Source organism: Erpetoichthys calabaricus, chromosome 2 (assembly GCF_900747795.2).
Source record: "Erpetoichthys calabaricus chromosome 2, fErpCal1.3, whole genome shotgun sequence".
In the NCBI taxonomy this organism is placed as follows: Eukaryota; Metazoa; Chordata; class Cladistia; order Polypteriformes; family Polypteridae; genus Erpetoichthys; species Erpetoichthys calabaricus.
This window is the reverse complement of record NC_041395.2, coordinates 213,104,955-213,124,970: the sequence shown is the minus strand read 5'-3', so window position 1 is coordinate 213,124,970 and position 20,016 is coordinate 213,104,955. Positions and strand designations below refer to the sequence as shown.

The 20,016-nt window shown below is 38.5% G+C and overlaps 1 protein-coding gene across 1 annotated transcript in view; it reads right to left on the bottom strand.

The window, feature by feature from the left end:
- The window catches only part of ints3 (integrator complex subunit 3), a 163,486-nt gene that overhangs the window by 52,169 nt on the left and 91,301 nt on the right, over nucleotides 1–20,016 (bottom strand). Inside the window, exons 20-22 of the mRNA XM_051922213.1 lie at nucleotides 13,566–13,685; nucleotides 6,934–7,087; nucleotides 4,872–4,940 (exon numbers count right to left, since the gene is read on the bottom strand). Of these exons, the coding sequence (XP_051778173.1) occupies nucleotides 4,872–4,940; nucleotides 6,934–7,087; nucleotides 13,566–13,685 (343 nt within the window). The remainder of the gene's footprint in view (nucleotides 1–4,871; nucleotides 4,941–6,933; nucleotides 7,088–13,565; nucleotides 13,686–20,016) is intronic.

Genomic DNA, 20,016 nt, shown 5'->3' with positions numbered 1-20,016 from the left:
ACAAGAATGGTCATTTAATTTTTATTTGAAAAGCTGCATATATCACATTTATTTATCCCCTTTAAATCTTTAGGATTACCTGTTAAATAGTACAGTTCTGTGCTACATATATGGAAGTGCATCAAGTTTTCTAGTACTTGCATTATGTACAATGGCTACATTCAAATGCACTCTTTTAAAGTGACCCAACATAATGCTGTCATTGAGTGCCCATTAAACATCTTACTCTGACCTGTGCTGTAGATATGAGTGTGCAAAATTTGCAAGCAAAAAAAAAAGACTATTGTATCAGAATTTAGCCAAGAAAAACCTAACTGCAATTTAAAACTGCAAGTTCTCTTGTTACATAACTGTAAAATGAAAGTGGGCCAAAGTGATTTAACCATTTAGAGCACCACTTAAATATTATAATTAGTCTAGTGTTGTTTATATGATGGGATAGAATAAGTAATGTATGTGCATAGGGCAGCTAATGACCCAGTGTGCCAGGTTTACCAGAGTACTTGACTGTGTTATTCAAGTTTAGCCAGTTACAAACTGGAGAGTAGGACAGGAAAAAATGCCTGGTGGGTTGCAATATTGATGTGGGAGAAGGAAGTTGCTTGATTTTTAGGGCGCAGAGTCTGGCTGATCTGTTCTTGAATGAGTGTCAGTAAAAAAAGAGATGCTTCAAAAAAAGGCACAAGTAGTTAAAAAAGAACAGTCACTTAATCTTCAGTACACTTTAACATATTCATGCAACATTCAAAGATTAAAGATTGAACATGAACTCCATAGTTTGCAGTTTTATCTCTTAAATTATAATGGAAAACCAGGAACACTTACAAACTTAAATGATGCATGTCACTTAGTATACACCTTGATCCACAAAACAACAATGAATTAATAAACGAAATACTGCCTTGGTGATATAATAAAATATCTCCTGTAATGCTGACTGCTTTTCTTTGCAACCAGGCCACCCGCTGCACTTCAGATCACATCCTGATCACCCATACACCCACCAGAACTGCTTCTGCAGTATGCAAATTAAATTGGCTCTGCATGTCTACACTTGATGCAATAGATCAAAACACCATCCCTGCCCCTCCCAGTAGGTAACAAAATATTAAGGTGAAACCCTTGATTACTGGCATAAAGGAAAGGGCACGTACTGTATTTATGTGGTAATCTATCCCAGACTGAAAGCTCAAAGCAAGTGTGCTAACCACATCATATAGGGTGCATTCCAAACTGAACTATAGCATACATAAAAACAAATATACATATATACACATTTACGGAAACTCAACTTTATTTCTATAGAGTATAATTTTAACAGTATACTAAATTACATTTATATTTTAGAGCATCCCTGTAATTTCACTAGTACAATGCAAACACCAGCACAATGTTGCAAATCAGGAAAATTTTTTGGATGGAACGTTTGTGTGGTGTTATAGGAAAGTGCTTTTGAATTTTATTTTTTCAAGAGAGTGCCATGAATAGCAGTATCTCTTTGTGCTTTTGATTCTTGAAAGATTTTTTTGTAGACATGCACACTAAATAAAAGTACCTTTAATAAACCACCATGCTGTTTCTGTCTTTGGCCTCAGTGTCCTCTGTTTCTCTGAAATCTTTGATTATTTATAAAAAGTAAAAAGGACTTTTCACATATACTGTAGTTATATCATGCTTTTTGCTTGCTTAATTTGATCTGTTAGGTGGGGTATGGGGAACATGTACTGTTTTAATTGTAAACTAAGATGTACTCCACGCTGGGTCTTGTGTAATACACTTATACAACTATAAATAACCATGGGTACTTTGAGTATGCCGTGCTTATGCTTATACATCCTATAGTTATTGATTGTGACACCATAACTTGCAGAGCTGAAAAAGACATAATGATGGCATATAAACAAACTATTAATTGAGAGGGATCCCTTGATCAGCAGAGACGTACTGCATTTGTTGAGGGATCACAAAGTGTCAACCCCTCCCAGCAGCTGTACTCCCAGAGACAGCACAGCTTCTATGTCTACTTTGGACGCTAGGGATTACAAACAGCGGGTTTGATGGTCCTTAGCAAAGTGGACAGCTAGGCAATTTGTTCTTGTATATTAAAAAAATATACAGGGCTTTTCACATGGTCTTATCTTACTATATAAATAAAATGCATTATTATTTTTATTATCATCTCTGGCATCTTCTGCGTTTTTTTTTTTTATTTCACATATTTGAAACTGATACATTCTTTTTAGAAAATAAAGTCTACCAATACAGCCCAGTCAAATGCGGCTGGTATGGACTTTTTAAACTAATTTTTCTGATTATGTCTATTCTCTTTTGTATGTATAATATAATCAAGGGTTTTTGTACTAAACTTTATTTCTAAACTGTGCCCGTAAAGAAAGTGTATGTATTACTAGTGCAAAAGACACAAATTCAAACTGTCCCCTTCAAAAATCCATACTTTAAAGTAGAAAATGTTATATAGTGTAATGTGCAAACTATTACATCACAGTAGACAAATTACACAGTCAACGAACAGAAAGTAGCTTAGCGCAAATAGTCAATTTAATGTTAATTCCACCAAGGCTTTTTCTTAACCTTCCATCTGTTTTTTTACGCACTTTCATTATAATCCGGCTCACGAAGAAATTGACAAAGCACACTATTTCCACATAAATTCTTTTTATTTATGAAAAGATATATTCTACATAATATAACTGTTACGGGCTCTCATGAAAGAGTGAGAATGTGCTTAATTTATCTCATAGCTCTCTACTCCATCTTGTGGCTGGAAAAATAATTGCAGAATTTGCAATTCAAACAAAAAAAAAAGATGGAGTCTTCATGTCACATTCATGGACGCAAACTCAAACCTCACATGCTCATGTAATCAGCAATGTATATTTTAGAGGCCCTGTAGCATCTGAGTAAAGATTCTTCTGTTGAAGAATGTTGAGATATTGGGTAATGGTAACATTACACCTAGCAATGTGTCACTTAGAAGAATACTCATGTTCATTTTTAAACCCTTAAAAACTTGTATTAATGAAAAGGTCTATTCTACATAATTCAACTGCTACAAACACTCTCATTTGTAAGCGGGTGGCACAAGTGGGAAAATAATATGGTTTAAAGTGCAAACAAATTTTGTTATCAAAGGTGAAGGGCCATATTGTCCCTAACACTACTGTACTTTTAGTAAGGGGTTATTTTGCTTGTAGATAGGACAAAGAGCTAAAAAAATACGATTCATAGTTTCTTTAATAGGCTAAACACCGAAGTCCCTGGATGCATTCAACTCACTGAGTGTTCTTGGGTTGACATGGAATGTACAGTGTATATAGAGAATTAGCATCCCCTTTGAAAACTTTCACATTATGCTGCATTACAGCCTAAAATGAAAACACATACAAAAATATTTTTTCAGCTTTATTTACTCAATGCAACCTATAACATCCAAGTCAAACATATATAAGCAACAGTAAAGAAAAATATTAAATAAAAAAACTAATAAAGTCTAAATTGATAAAGGATCCCCCCCAAAGTGTCAGTACTTTATGGAACCACCTTTTACTTTTATTACAGACTTGAGTCTGTCGGGATCCTTTTCTACTATTTTACTTTCTATTTGCACATCTAGACTAAGTAATATTTGTGTTTATGTCTTTACAGAACTGTTCAAGCTCAATCAAATTGAATGGTGACCACTAGTGGACCGCAAACTTCAAATCATTCCACAGATTTTTAGTAGGGTTTAAGTCTGGGCTCTGACTAGGCCACAAAAGGAAAGTCACTTTTTCCTCCTTCAGCCACTGTGTGGTCAATTATGCTGTATGCTTTGGGTCATTTTCATGTTGAAAGGTGAGCCTTTTTCCCATCTCTAACTTTCTGGCAGAGGGCAGCAGGTTTTCTTCAAGTATTTGATGGTATTTTGCCCCATCCTTTCACCCTGACAAGTGCCGCAGTCCCTGCTGCACATAAAACCCCCAACAACAGGATGCTACCACCTCCCTTCTTTACCATAGGTATGGTTGTTATAGATGGTGAGCTGTACTAGGTTCCCGTCAGGCATTTGGTATTGAGGCCAAATAATTTGACTATGGTCTCATCTGACCATAACACCTTTTCCCACTTGGCCTCAGAATCTTCAAGGTGCGTTTTAGCAAAGCTCAAATGAGACTTAATGCGACCTTTTCTTTAGGAGTGGCCTTTTTCTTGCGACCCTTCAGTACAAGCCACATTTATGGAGATATCCAGGAAGGTTCCTTGTAGTACTAAACACTTTCCACTCCTCAATTATGGACTTTACTGTGCTCCTAAGGATTGATAAAGCTTTTTAAATCTTTTTGTATCTATCTCCTTACTTGTGCCTGCCCACAACATTATCCCTGAGATCTTTTGAAAATGCCTTGTCACCCAGTGTACTACGAAGCCCTAGAATTCTCCAGGAATGGCATTTTTTATGCTAAACCAAACACAATGATTACAATGGATCATAGTTGGAAGACAGTTACCTTGGTATTCAATGGAGAAGGTGATTACTTATACCTGATTGAGTTTACAAGAATTGTTTGGGTGGGGGTTATCCTTTATCAATCTCAGCGGCGGTGGGTTTTTTTTTTATTTATTATTGTTTTTATGAACTGTTGCTATTTTATCTTTGACTTGGATGTTATAGCAAAGCAAAAAAAAGCTGAAAATATTATTTTTGTGTGTGTTTTCATTTTAGGCTGTAAAACAACAAAATGTGAACATTTTCAAAGGGGGTGATTCTTTTATTTAAACAATAATAACTGAACGTTTTACATAATTACTCATTAGATATGAAAAAATGAAAAACACATAAAATAATGTACACTGGAAATAGATGAAAGTACCTGGGTAGAGTCAATGACTGCCACTATCATGTTGAGAAGCTCACCACTGCGCAATGTCTCATCTGGAAACTGGGTATCAGGAAAGGAAAAAAAAATCATATAGCAAGCAAAACTTTTTTTTTTTTTTTCTGTAATCCTACCTCTTCAGATACTTCATATATATTTTAATCATGCTTCTATACGGTACACTTAACATTAATTACTGAAAGGTTAAAAATATTATTAATGTTATACTGTATCTAATGGAGACAAAATTCTACAGAAAATGTTCTCTAGATAAACTTATCTATCGCTTCACAATAGAAAAAGTGCACTGCAATCCAAGAGATAGTGCTGCACATGTGATACAAATTGGAGTATGTCCTCAACCCAGGACTCCTCTTAAGGATGAATATTATGCAGTAGACCTTCATAGAATGCATAAATGGCCCTCATGATATTTAGAGGATACTTCCTTAATTTTGAAAACCAAATTCACACAGAAACTTGAAACCACACTTTAACATATGAAGCACATCCAGGGATACTGATTTTGAAAATGTCATCTTAACAAGACACCCCCCTAGTTCAATGTAAATATACATTTTTTATTTTAACTGATCAATGTGCTTTAGAAAATAAGTGCTTTGATTTCAGTAATAAAGTCATTTGCAAATCATTATTACACTATTATAAAGTAACCAGTAACGGCGCACTGCACGCTAGACTTGAGCATTCATAGTATTCATCCTCTTTCTCTGTACACTTAACATTTGTTTGCTCAGAGGTTGATGTGCTTGCTGCTTCTTGAGCAGCTCTTCTTTACTCCACCCTAGCGGCCCACTGCTTCTCTTCTTTCGTCGGCATCTTTTCGCGTTAAAACTGATTAAGTTAGTTTTTGTGTTGCAATTACTTAGTATGTTTTCTTTAATCCTTCACTTAATCTGGCACTTAAGTCTTCAATCTGCCTCAAGAATGATTAGCGAAGGTGGTAGGGAATGAAAACGGTGCCCGTACGCATGCGCTGCATGGCCGCCCTGCTGCGCGCTGCCGAGAGTTCATTCTACAATAAAATAAAATAAAAATAAAAAGAGTAATAAAATCATCACCCCAAAAGCGGATAGTAGACGTCACGTAGTATATGTGTACCAAATTTCAAGTCAATAGGTGAAACGGTTTGCGAGCTACAGGTGATTTAAAATCCTGGACAGTCAAACGAACAGCCACGGTAGCGTATTATCATTAGTATTTCATTGACAGATATATCTAACAAAGGTACTTAGAATATTAGGGTACAGTATAATTTTTGTATATATCATATATAGATTTTTTTTTAAAAACGGCTTGCCCAAGGTCAAAGATTGCAACTGGCAACCTTGTAATTTTAGGTTTGATGCCATGAAAATCCAAGGCAACCATCAACCTTACAATGACAACCCTTACTGTGACTGTTGCCTAGAGGATCTTTGAAGTAAGAAAGCAAAATATGCTCAGTACTGTACAGTTAAACTCTGGATGAAAGCAATCTGCAGGTAATTTAGGACTTGGTATTAATTTTCCAGTAGAAGAATAATATAAAAAGGCCAAGTTTTAGTAAAGTTGCTTAAGAAGAAACATGACCTATTGCTTCATAATGCTTTTTTATTCAACTTGAACTTGAGGAAGGGTGAATAGTTTTGCAAAGAATGGGTAAATAGAATTTATTTCACATTCAGTTTAATATGCAAAAATTGTGCTTTAATAAAAAATGTCACTACTAAGTATATACCCAAAAAGTATGCAGTTATATTTAGAAGGAGATGCATGGTTCTGTTTTCATTCTGTACTGAATAAAAAAATATGTGACAACTAAGTTTCATATTTTACGAACATAAATAAAAATTATATTTTTTGTAACTTAAAAATTAAGGAGTGTTTTTGTAAATTACACTATTTTTTGTGCTGAACAATATGCACAACAGTCTACTTAAAAACATGCACTTCACAAGACTGTACATATTGCGATCAATTGTGTAATGTGAAAGAGGTTGTAGTAACCTAAAACTGCAGTGTTGGAAATTTAAACAAGAAGCTTACAACAAACCTCAGAATAAATGGATGGAGTAAGGTAACAAAGCAATCTGACATCATCTTCTTGACAGGCCTTCATGTCCATCATCAGACATGTGTGTAGGTCTCCAAGTGCAGTAGCCTGGGCAAAGGATTCATACAAACTCATTTTACCAGAGGCTGCCTTGCTGTAAAGAATGAAGAAGGACACAGGAATTCTTCAGTGAAATATTTACTGTACACTGTTCATAAAAATAGAGAGCAAATTAAGAGTAAAGATGGATGGAATTAAGCAGAAATCATACATTCCTATTACCACAGCTGATGATTAATATACCACATATCAGAAGAAAAAAAAATATTAATGGTTCGTACGTTAAAAATAAATCACGCAATCACATATTTAAATGATGTTCATTGATTGCATTGCTTTTCCCCCACATATAAAATTTTGACTTGGGTTTTGAAGTGTATTCTTGTATTAAGCATCCCTAAACATGACGTGACCATTTTCAGAGCAGTCTTTGCCACAGAACCTAATCCTCAACTTACCATCTCCTTGCTGATGTTTATGCTATGTCACTCCACACAGGGTTTCTATTTATCATCATGCAAAACTTGGAATTCTTTGCTTTCAGTTCAGAATTATAGGGAGAAGGGGGTTTTGGGAGATTACTGCTTTCTTGTTTCCTCCTTCATGTGAGTAATTGTATGCTTTCTAATATATTCTATTGTCCACAAACTCTAGCCCCTAACTGGTTAAGCACACTATAGATGCGACTAAACAAGTACTTTACCATGAGTTTCCTTGCTTTTAGGTTTCTCAATCATAGCCTGACTCAACAGCAGGGCAGCACTATCATTTCTGCCCATAAAGAGTGTGTCAGTATGCGTCCCACTGAAATATTCTAATGTGAATTTTGTATCACACATACAGTACAACTGAAATTAGTCTAAGTTCTTGGCAAGACATGGAGTAATAAATAATCAGTGACAAATCTATTTAAATCTTTTCTAAGCATGTACATTTATTGATCTACTTTTGCCTTCCAATCTGTGGCTTATACAGGTGGCACAGTGGTAGTGCTGCTGCTTTGCAGTAAGAAGACTGTGGAAGATTGTGGGTTGTGTGGATAACGCTTTGAGTACTGAGAAAAGTGCTATATAAATGTAATGAATTACTATTATCCATATTACTAAACGAGAATGGTAAACCGGATATGGACGCAAGGACCTGCCCGTGGACGCAAAAGACAGTGCGCAAGTGCCACACAAAGCAAACCCCATAGTGAAACTGGAGAGACTATGCACGAGCGCAGGCGCCACACGAAGCACCAGCGCACCAGAGCACAATGGGAGAGACTACGAACCGTCAGAGTAGAAAACAAAGTAAAACTTTATAAAGTGATTAAAGAACGGGGACGAACACAAAGAGAGCGGGTTACAGATGATGAAAACTGGAATGCAACAGCTTCAAAAAAACCTAGGCACGAAACACATGCACACCGAGATACAGAATATAAAGGCAGAAACAACAACAGTTAAACGTCCACACCATACAGCGGAGGGCGGACCCGGAAATTGCAGGCGCCTACATCGTGCGTCGGAAGGCGCAGTAAAGTGCAAAAGGCAAAGGCGCCTACACAGCATGGTAAAAACCGACATAATACGGAAGGCGCAGGCGTCGCTGCCATATTGTGAGTGGCACTAATGCGTGGTGAAGGCGCAGGAGGAGACATAGTAAAACAAGAGGAGTCAACGCCCCGCCCCAGAGTGAAACGGGACACACTACGGAGTCCACAAAGGTTCATACATCAAACCCGAGATGGTACGGACACGCATCTGAAACCGCGGAAGCAAAACTGTCTCGGCTCCAAAACCAAACAGCTCAACAACTAACATAGCTTTGACACAGAGCCCGCGTAGACAGATCTAATGAACGTGGACGCCTACAACGCGCATCTCAAACTGCATAGGCAAAGCAGGCACGGATTCAACACGACACAGCTCGAGTGACCGAGATACAAACACGCTCCTGCCTGGATATAATTAATGAACGCAGGTGCCTACAACGTGTGTCTGAAATGCCGCAGACCAGGCAGGCACTGCTCCAAAAAGAAAGAGCTCGACTAAACGAGATACAAAGTGAAACGGGAAACACTACAGAGTCCGCAGTGTTCCACAATGCACCGCATAATAGTTCGGAAAGAGCTTCGTAGTAACAGTGGGGAGACCCAGAGTGACACGGGCAAACGCTCCGTATTAAACATACGTCATCCTCACACGTCCAAACTATACAGCATACGTGAATCACATTACAGTGATGCATTATTAACAGTACGATAAACATCACAGTATCGCAAACAAATGAAAATTATTACTCGAAAAAGGGAAAATATATTCACCACGGACCAGGTGTCACTGAAACAAAAGCAGAATAAAGCGAGATCAGAAATGAAAGACAGAGTAGAAAGCAAAGTAAAATGTCATAAACAGGTTAAATGAGGGGGCCAAACACATGCAAGACCGGAATTCAAAAGCTTCAAAAACAAAAGCTCGACTGACCGAGATACAAACTGAAACGGGAAACACTACGGGGTCCACAATGCACCGCATAATGGTACGGACGGAGCTCCGTATTAACAGTGGGGGGCCCCAGACTGACACAGACGAACACTCCGTATTAAACGTGCGTCATCCTCACACGTGGCTGCCCAGCGGGCACGGGTTCAAAACGCCGGGGGTAGGCGAGCGAAGCGAGCAGGGGGCGCAGCCCCCTTGTTATTATTATTATACAAAATTATAGCAGTATTTGATACATAAACTTAAGGGTAAATTTCACACAAACATTAGGAAGTTTTTCTTTACACAAAGAACCACAGACACTTGGAATAAACTACTAAGTAGTGTGGTAGACAGTAAGACTTTAGGAACTTTCAAAACTAGTGAGCTTTGTTGGGCTGAATGGCCTGTTTCTCGCCTAGATTGTTCTAATGTTCTAAATAGAATTGGGAATGATTAAAACCTCCTTAGGGAGTATGTAGATGGAACCTGTCTTATTTCAATTGCAGATATCTAGTGTTTGGTGTTTTCTTTGCTATTTCTGTTTATGGTGTCATCATGCCAAGATCAAAAGAACTCAAGGAAGAGACTGCCAAATTATTTGAAATCAATCATTCAACTGAAAGGAAAATCACGTACAAGTGATGTACTGTAGATTTCAACCAACTGCTATTTTGTTCAGGACTGGCCTAATCAGCAAATTCAGCCCAAAAGTTGACTTTTTGATGATAAAAGAAGTCTTCAAGAACTCCAAGGTTTCCCTGCAGGGTCTGCAGGTAACAATTGAAAAAGTTTGTGTCAAAGTGCATGCATCTACAATCAGAAAGAGATTGTCTAATCTGACCTGCATGCAAAGCTGTTCAGTAAAACGCTTTTGCTGTCCAAAAAGAACATTAGAGCAAGACACTACAGTTTGCCATTTAATATAAAAGCAAAGACCAGATGAAACTGAACTGGAAATTGGCCTTTCAATATGATAATGCACAAAAGCACACTAGCAAATCCACCATGGAATGTCTCACAATGAAGAAATGGAGAGAGAGAGAGACACCACAATGCTTATCTAAATACTATTTGCTGACGTTAAGCCATATGGTGATGCAATAGTCAAAAAGGCAGAGTTATCTATACGAGGGGGGACCCAAAAATAACCGGAATTTTGTTGTTGTTAGGTTGGTACTTGTAGTACGTGGTTGGGCCGCTAGGGCGATCTAGTTACACTCCTCACAAGTCAGTCTGCCAAGTGCCATCAGTCTGGAAGGTTGTGCTTGTGTTCAGTGAATTTTTTTGTAAAAGTAGTTTTGTGCAAGCGTCGTTTTTTTTACGATGGCCGATTATCGTGAGCAACGTGCGGCAGTGAAATTTTGTTTTCTTCTTGAAAAAAGTGTTGCAGAAACTATTGTTATTGAAATGATATGACAACCCTGAACCACCCACCCTACTCACTGGATTTCGCTCCGTGTGATTTCTTTTTGTTCCCTCGGATGAAAAAAGACTTGAAAGGAAGGCATTTTGCTGACGTCGAAGAGGTAAAACAAGAAACGACCACAGCATTAATGGGCATTACTTCAGACGAATTTAAAAAATGTTTCAAACAATGGAACAAACGGTTAGATAAGTGTATTTCCGCCAATGGAGAGTACTTTGAGGTAGACTAATTGTAGTTTGTACAGAAAATTAAACAAGATTTAAAAATCTTTTCGGTTATTTTTGGGTCCCCCCTCGTATATATAATTCACTAAGCAGCCGACCAGGGCACACAAGGCAACCATGGGATACGCATGACATAGCCACGCCCACCAGATCACAGAGCCTCGCCCACCAACTCTAAGACCATGGGACGAGAACGCCTGCCCGCCTATTACCAGCATTCACTACAATGTACTGGAGTGTAAAACTATCACAGCTGCTAACTCACAAACTGTCCTTATTCCCCGGCCCACGTCCACCCTTGCTCTCGAGGCATTCACAGTTGACTTTTCATTGTTCTTTTCGGTTCCGGCTGCTTTTCTGTATATATAATCCACCAAGTCGCCCGACCATGGGATACGCACGCACGCACGCACGCAAGATAGAGCCCCGCCCGCCAACTCTAACCCTCCTCCCCGAGGCATGCGCACTTCCTGCTCATGTGCCGGCGACCTAACTCCTCACCTGAGTCGCTTTTATCTGTGTAGGCGCGCGCGAGAGAGACACACACACACACACACAGGCGCGTGAGAGAGAGGCACACACACACACAGGCGTGCGAGAGACACGCACACACAAGCGTGCGAGAGAGAGAGACACGCACACACACAGGCGTGCGAGAGACAGCCACACACACACACACACAGGTGCGCGAAGAGAGAGACACACACACAGGCGCGTGCGAGAGAGAAACACACACACACACACAGGCGCGCGTGAGAGAGACACACACACAGGCGCAAGAGAGAGAGAGACACACACACAGGTGCGAGAGAGAGACACACACACAGGCGCAAGAGAGAGAGAGACACACACACAGGTGCAAGAGAGAGAAAGACACACACACAGGTGCGCGAGAGAGAGAGACACACACACACAGGCTCGCGAGAGAGAGAGACACACACACAGGCTCTCGAGGCATGCACACTGCCTGCTCATGTGCCCACCCCCAACTCCTCACCTGAGTCGCTTTCATCTGTGCAGGCGCGCGAGAGAGACACACACACACAGGCGCGCAAGAGAGAGCCACACACACACAAGCGCACAAGAAAGAGACACATACACACAGGTGCACACAAGAGAGAGAAACACAGGCGCAAGAGAGAGAGAGAGAGACACACACACAGGCGCAAGAGAGAGAGAGACACGCACAAAGGCGCAAGAGAGAGACACACACAAAGGCGCGAGAGAGAGAGACACACACACAGGCAGAAGAGAGAGAGACACACACAAAGGCGCAAGAGAGAGAGACACACACACACAGGCGCAAGAGAGAGAGACACACACACAGGCACGCGAGAGAGAGGGGGCTGGACGCATAAGGCAGAGAAGGCAGTTAAAGAATGCACTGGGCTTGATTTTGTTTTCACTTCTGTTTACAGTGATCGGTTCATAGCGTGCATTGTTGCAATGTTATTTTTCGTGGTGGTTTATTAATTTACGGATTTTTCAAATGTTAATTTTTCCCTGTGCCTAAAACTCATTAAAAAAGTGTTTTTAGCGAGCGGTTTGTAGCGCTATAGCGTGATCTCTTGCATTGTTAAGTTTTCTCTGTTGTTCAAGATTTTCTGTGTTATTCAATGTTTTTACATTTAGTTTAAAACCTTTAAAAATATATATATTTACATACAGTTTGTACGGTCTGGAACGGATTAATTGTATTTACATACAATCCTATGGGGGAAATTACTTCAGTTCACGACCAAAATCGGGTTACGACCAGAGTTTTGGAACGAATTATGATCGTGAACCGAGGTTCCACTGTACTGGAGTGTAAAACTATCACAGCTCCTACCTCACAAACTGTCCTTATTCCCCGGATATCCCTGACCCCATCAGATTCAAATCTGCCTTTTACTTTTACACGCAGACAACTTCCTGTTAGATTGGCCTTTGCAATGACAATTAATAAGGCACAGGGACAAACTTTCACAACGATATGCCTGTATCTGCCAAACCAGTTTTCAGTCACGGACAATTGTATGTTTCTCTCTCCAGAGTTCCATCTTTTCATTCACTCACAGTCGTATCCTCAAACCCACCCCCATTTGGACAACTGTGTCGTTCAGGAAGTGTTCACCCATCAATAAATAATTATGCGGCATATGCTACGCCGCGGGTTGGCTAGTATAAAATAATCATCAAGCTTTTGGTACTGAGCTACTGAATTGATAACACAGTGTTGTTAACACTGCAACCCTGATCATTTAAAGTGCACACACTGGAGGTAATTGGGGACAAGCTTTTAGGACAAAACCCTCTGTGTGGAGCCTTTTAAGATCTTTTCACTACAAACTTCTCGTCACAGAATCACATCTGGCCCTGCAAAACTACTGATTAACTTACGTGTGAAACTAAAAGGAGATAAAAATGAATGCCAAGAAATCCAGTATAAGTTAAATATATTATTCTTACCTGGCCTTTAGGTAATATAGCAGGTGATAACCAATTTTAGGTTGTTTCTGGTAGAGCTCCGCCAGCAGGTCCAAAAGTATAGAGAAACCACTATTATCCTCCTGCATTTGGCACAGATTCCTATTTCAAGCAGAAAAAAAGAAACACAACAATTACATTATAAAACCTTCAACTTACATTGTGAGACTTCATTATCGTCAACAACATCATCTGAAATTAACGGCCATTTTTGCAATGTTACCCAGTTTGACCAGTTGACCTATAATTCTTTTCCTCCACTCTCTGTAACCCTCGAATTTTTGGGGTAAGACCAATTCTTGTCATATTATCCACCACCCACCACCCTGTGCCTCACTTCCTCCTTCTCCAAAGCTACAGGCCTTTAAAACATGCCCAAATCTTCCATTCAGACTGGATGGATTCCCTTTGGAATAAAATTTATTCACCTGATTTGGAGTATTTATCGGTCAATTTTTAGAAACCATTTAACATTCGTTCCCAACATGTTGCTTACCACAAAATACATAAAATTAATTATTTAATCAGCTTAAATAGATAATTTTTTCACATCCTTCTTTAACTGTAATGAAAAAATGTGTTTACACATTTGTGATCAAACAGTAGGAGAAAAAAAACAATACAAGGACTGGGAAATCGGTGAAAAAAAAAAAAAAACGAATTCAAGAAGCAAGCTGGGGTCTACACCAATAGATCAAAAAGAGATGTGTACCTAAACCAAAATGCTAATAAAAAACCAGTCAAAAGAATTTGTGCTATAATTTGTTGTCAAATAATACAACTCTCACTAAACTCTACTGCATTTATAATTTTAGATAACTAATGGTGGCATTGCACTTATTGACATCATACCAGCATAACTTCCTCTCAAATATTACTTAAGTGATAAATAAAAATAGCCCAAAAACCAATATTGCATAACACATTAAACCAACTAACAGAAGAAAATACTGGAAAAAAAAACCAAACCTTTTTTTCAAGATCCAAGCTAATGACACTGAGGTATGTGAACCTATTCAATTATAGATTCTATTAAAATTTTATCACAACATATTTTTCAATCAGAACTAACCTTTTTTCACCTGTGCGTAATTACTAATTTCATATGCTGGCTTAGGTGAAATCAAGCATCTACTAGAAAAAAAGAATTAACAAAGAATTTGTGCAGGTATAAAATTAAGTGAACCCCAAACTGGAGGTTTATGCCAAGTTGGTAACATGGGGTTTTCACTGGGAACCAAATTAACTAATTAAAAGAGACACCTTAAGGAAAGAGGTTGGGCAAGATAAATGGAAACTGCATTACAAGCCGATGGAAAGATGAAAGATGCTTATAGACGACAACAAGAAATGTTTGGAGGCCATCACCATTGCCAAAGGTTATGTAACCAAGAAAGGTAAGGATCTGTAATACGTTTGTACTATTGGGTGTGGAAAGCACTACTGCCACAAGTACAAAATACAGTGAAATTCTTACTTGCATGTGCTAATCAATATGCCACATGTAACCACTCTCAATTGCAAATATGTTCTGAAATTTCTCAGGCAAGAATGCAAATTTTGAAAGTGAAAAAAGTCATGTATGCTCCTGTATGTATCGTTACATAAAATCAGAATCAAGTGCCCCAGATCCTGTACAAATGATCAGCTTATTTAAACCTCAGACATTTAGTCTGGTTCGCTCTTTTTTGCTGTAGGTGGAAGGACTCGATGACACCTTTAGAAAGTTATAAGTCTGGGAAGGGAATTACAAAGATCTCCAAAAAACTGGATATCAATGAATCCATTCTCCGGAAGATCATCTACAAGTGGAAAAGATTTCAAATAACTGCCAACTTGTCCAGGCCAGTATGTCTAAGAAAGTTCTGCCTGAGAGCAGAATGCAAAATGCTAAAAAAAACTCTAGGAACCCAAGATATTTTATTGTGGGACCTACAGGTAGCTCTAGCCACTGCTGATGTCAAAGTGCACAAGTGTACCATTAGAAAGTGGCTGCACAAATCAGGTATACATGGGAGATGTGCCAGGAGGAAACCTTTAAAATCTAGAAAAAACACAGAGACGACACTTAAGACTAAAGCCTGCCACTGAACAACTAGACAGACTTGACTTTTGGAACAATGTGCTCTGAACAGGCGAGGTAAAGATGGGAACAATTTGGAAGCAGGATCCGGAAGACCTGTATGGTGAAAACCAGACAGCATTTGAGAAGAACCACCTGATATAAACTGTACATTATGGTGGTGGAAATGTTATAGTTTGGGGTTGCTTTGTTGCATCAGGGTCTGGACAGAAAACCATCATAGAATCCATTATGAATTCTTCATTTTACCAGAGGATGCTTGATTATTATGTGAGACCACTTGACAGAGGACTGAAGTTTAACCGACAGTGAACCTATCAGCATGACAGTGACCCTAAACATACAACCAAATCCACCGAGGAATAGCTGAAAAGAAAGGAGGGTTGGCGGAGTGTTTTAAATAGCCAAGTCAAAGTCCGAATCTAAGTCCCATTGATATGCTGTAGGGGGAGTTCAAACAGGCTGTGTGTCCAAGACATTCTTCAAACATCGCACAGCTGAAAGAATACAACATGGAGGAGTAGGGTTTGCAATATTGGCAAAAAAATTATATCTCGATATTTTCTGGGACTTTGATGATAATGATACTTGAACAATAGTTTGCATCCTTTAAACATGTGTTTGCAAAAGTCTTACTAATCTAGCTTGGTCTAGTTGACAGGATATTAGTTATAGCTTACTAATGAGACTAATGTAAATTATAGTTAAGGAAAACAGCTTTTATTTACTTAAAAGTAAAGTAAAATAACATAAAAACATTAAAATCACCAAAGTATTACTTAGATCAAACAGTGTAAGTGTTAGTAAACCATTTCAAAGTGGCCTACAGGAGAGCACTTTAAACAGATATTTGCCCTTAATGTAAACAAGATAATAATTCATAGTTGAACTATAGGGCAGACATTACAGTCTGGATAAACATAAACTGCTCTGCTGTAAGGTGAATTGTGCAGCATACAAGCAAGAGCAAAAATCTAACATATTGTACTATAGAGTAAAAATCCAAAGTTTTGTTAAATATAGTAGTACAGGACAAAAACTATAGCATTTGTAAACAAGTTCTGTCAAAATTGCACAAAGATATCAGAAAAAATAAAACAACTGTAAAATTCTACTGAGGAAACTTCAAGTGTGTGACAGAAACAGCACTCTGCCTATAGCATCTGGCTTCAGAGCAACACGGTTACATGTTATAACATTTCCTCTGGTGCTGAAAGCCCTCTCAGAAGGGCTTCTTGAGGAAGGGATGCACAGGTACTTTTTTTGCAAGTTCCCCCAATTTGGGGAAATGCACTTCTTGTGTTTTCCACCACACAAGTGGATTTGTTTCACTGTCCACCTCAGGTATCATTAAGTATCTCTTGAGCTCTTTTTCAGTGGGAGTGTGCAGAAACGTGCCTTCTCTGAATTCCTATTTTTTACAAATAGCTAGTAAAAGACTTTTTTTTCTTTTTTGCTCCCTCCCATGTATCATCACCTGCTTCAACTTCTGCAGCCACAGGGGTGGGATGGAGCAGGGCAAGGAGTCAGAGATCTGTGCAAGTGTTTTAAATAATGAAAGAAAAAATGTGCTTTGCAATCGAGGACTCCCAACAATTTGGCCTGTGAAACAAAACACACCCAATAGGCATATGTTTTTTACAGAAATAAAAATAACCCATTCAAACTAATTTTTTTTTGCCTGACACCTATGGGGCTCTGTACTATTTCCATTTCACTTAAATTGCATTTTATAGAGGAATGACAGCTTTCACCATGCCAGCTACGACTGCCATGACTCATTCATCACGATCTCAGTTTATTGCCTGCAGTATTTTCAATTATGCTCAGTTACATTTGTCTTGCACTTACAGGAAAAAAAGGCAATTGATCTCAACACAAAAATGAAGGTGATCAAGCAGTATGAGGAAAGAAAGAAAGTGGATGAGATTGCATGTGACTTCCCACTGTAACCGCTGTTTACCGCACGAGCTGCACCAGTGTGATCTGGCTTTGAAACCAGTTAACTTCTGACGCTTTTACGTTATGACTCACGATGTGTCTCATCGTGTGAATAGCCATGAAGGGGTAATGAAACCACACTGAACTACTTTATCTGTTAATGTTTATTATTAAGAGGCTGAAATGTGGGCGGCACAGTGACACAGTGGTAGCGTTGCTGCCTCGCAGTTAGGAGACCTGGGTTCACTTCCCGGGTCCTCCCTGTGTGGAGTTTGCATGTTCTCCCTGTGTGAGTGGGTTTCCTCCGGGTGCTCCGGTTTCCTCCCACAGGTTAGACATGCAGGTTAGGTGCATTGGCGATCCTATATTGTCCCTAGTGTGTGCTTGGTGTGTGGATGTGTGTGCCCTGCGGTGGGCTGACACCCTGCCTGGGGTTTGTTTCCTGCCTTGTGCCCTGTGTTGGCTGAGATTGGCTCCAGCAGACCCCCATTACCCTGTAGTTAGGATATGGCAGGTTGGATAATAGATAGATGGATGGATGGAGGCAGAAATGTTAAAACAGAAAACACGTGAGTGCTCAAACTCTTCTGGTAAAGTTCCTCCTCTCACAGTTAACACAACCAACACTGGGAGAGAATCACACTGATGACATAACATAACATAACACAGACAAAGAGGCATGCTTTTGATTGTTTTTTTGCAAAGGGAGTGACATATTCAATAATTTCACCTTGTACTTTGTTAAAACAAAAATTAAGATATTATCATAGATGATACATATCAAAACACTTCTATGGAGGAGTGAAAAAAACTTTCTCCAAGTCAGAGAATGGTAAACAGTTACCAGCCTACTTGAGGTTGTTTCTTTCAAAGGGGGCAATACCAGTTATTACAGCCAAGGGTGTACATTTTGCACAGATGGAAATAGTATACCTATTCATTTCGATTAATCAATTATTATAAAGTCAAATGTTCATACATTTTATCTAAAGATACTGTTTAAATGTAGAACCAATCTTGATATGTCCATGCATGTTAAAAAAGAAAAAAAAACACTTTATGGAATGTTAATACTTTTTCAAATGACTGTATGTATACATTGAAAAGTTCATACTTTGCCTGTTACTGCTTTCATTTCACCGAATTTTTTAGCTTGTTTATAACAAGACAAGACAATTATGGGAAAACCCAATTTTTTAATAAAAAATATTACTCTAATATGAACTAATATGAAGTCTTAATTAGACTCAGTTAGATCTAATGTTCCAACCTTAACACATAATCACCAAATGATATATAATATTTATTAACCTGCTTAATGAATTTTATAGCACAGCCTCCACCATTCTTTCATCTGACCAATTATTAACTAAGTCACATATAGGTGGGCTCGGGGTTGCAAGCATCAGTTATGAATTTTCACTGAAAAAATCTTTTAATGGAAAGATTGTCAAAAATGCATAATGCCTTATTACTTACTTTTGTACTTTAGATCACAGAAAATAAATAGTTTAAACTAATAAAAATATTAAAAATGGCCATAGAAGAAAAATACCCTGATGTATACAAACAAGCCTGCCATGTTTTATAAGAATCTTTATCTCTATATTTACAACTAGACCAAACATTATTATGCAAAGCATTTGAATATCAAAGTGGAAATAATAATGGCTAAATAAAAAAAATCTTGCTCAAAATTAACTGAAAACACTAGATGCAGTACATTATATGCCTCTCCAAAAATAGCTACCCATTTAATAAATAAGTTTACTTAGAAAAGTATTTTAAATGAGACTTTAAATACTATGCTCACTGGAAGTTAACAGTTTTAGAATGGAAAATCCAACCGCTTATATGTGATCTATATATATAAAATTCTTTTTGCATTTGAAATGGAAATTACGTATGACCACGCGATATGGAAATTACGTATGACCACAGAACATATTATAATACAGGAACTAATCACTTCGTTTGTGAACGGCATTTTTATATCGTCTTTATGAATTCTTATTATTTGTGTGAGAGTTATTTTACTGATATTAAAAAGAAGTAAACACAAAACACGCCAATCTATCCCATAGAGGTGCGCCCCGTGTCACCCTCTCCCAGCCTTCCTCTCTGGACTACAGCACTGAGCTGTCCGCCACCAGGCGTGTTCTGACAGAGAAGTTTTATTTATTCGTCCACGTGACTGTTGTGGAAACTGCCAAATTGAAACTTTTTTTTTAGTTGGCAGTACTTGATAGTAGAAGAGATGAGGAAAACAGCTTTGCGTCTTTCTACTTTTTAACTGCGCCGAGCTGTAAACAATGTGAAGACGAGACCACCTTCAGTGGCGAGGGGTCGTGAGAACAAAGTGGATGGCGCGGAATGTCGGGCTGCTCCGCCGGGTCGAGAGCTTCACAG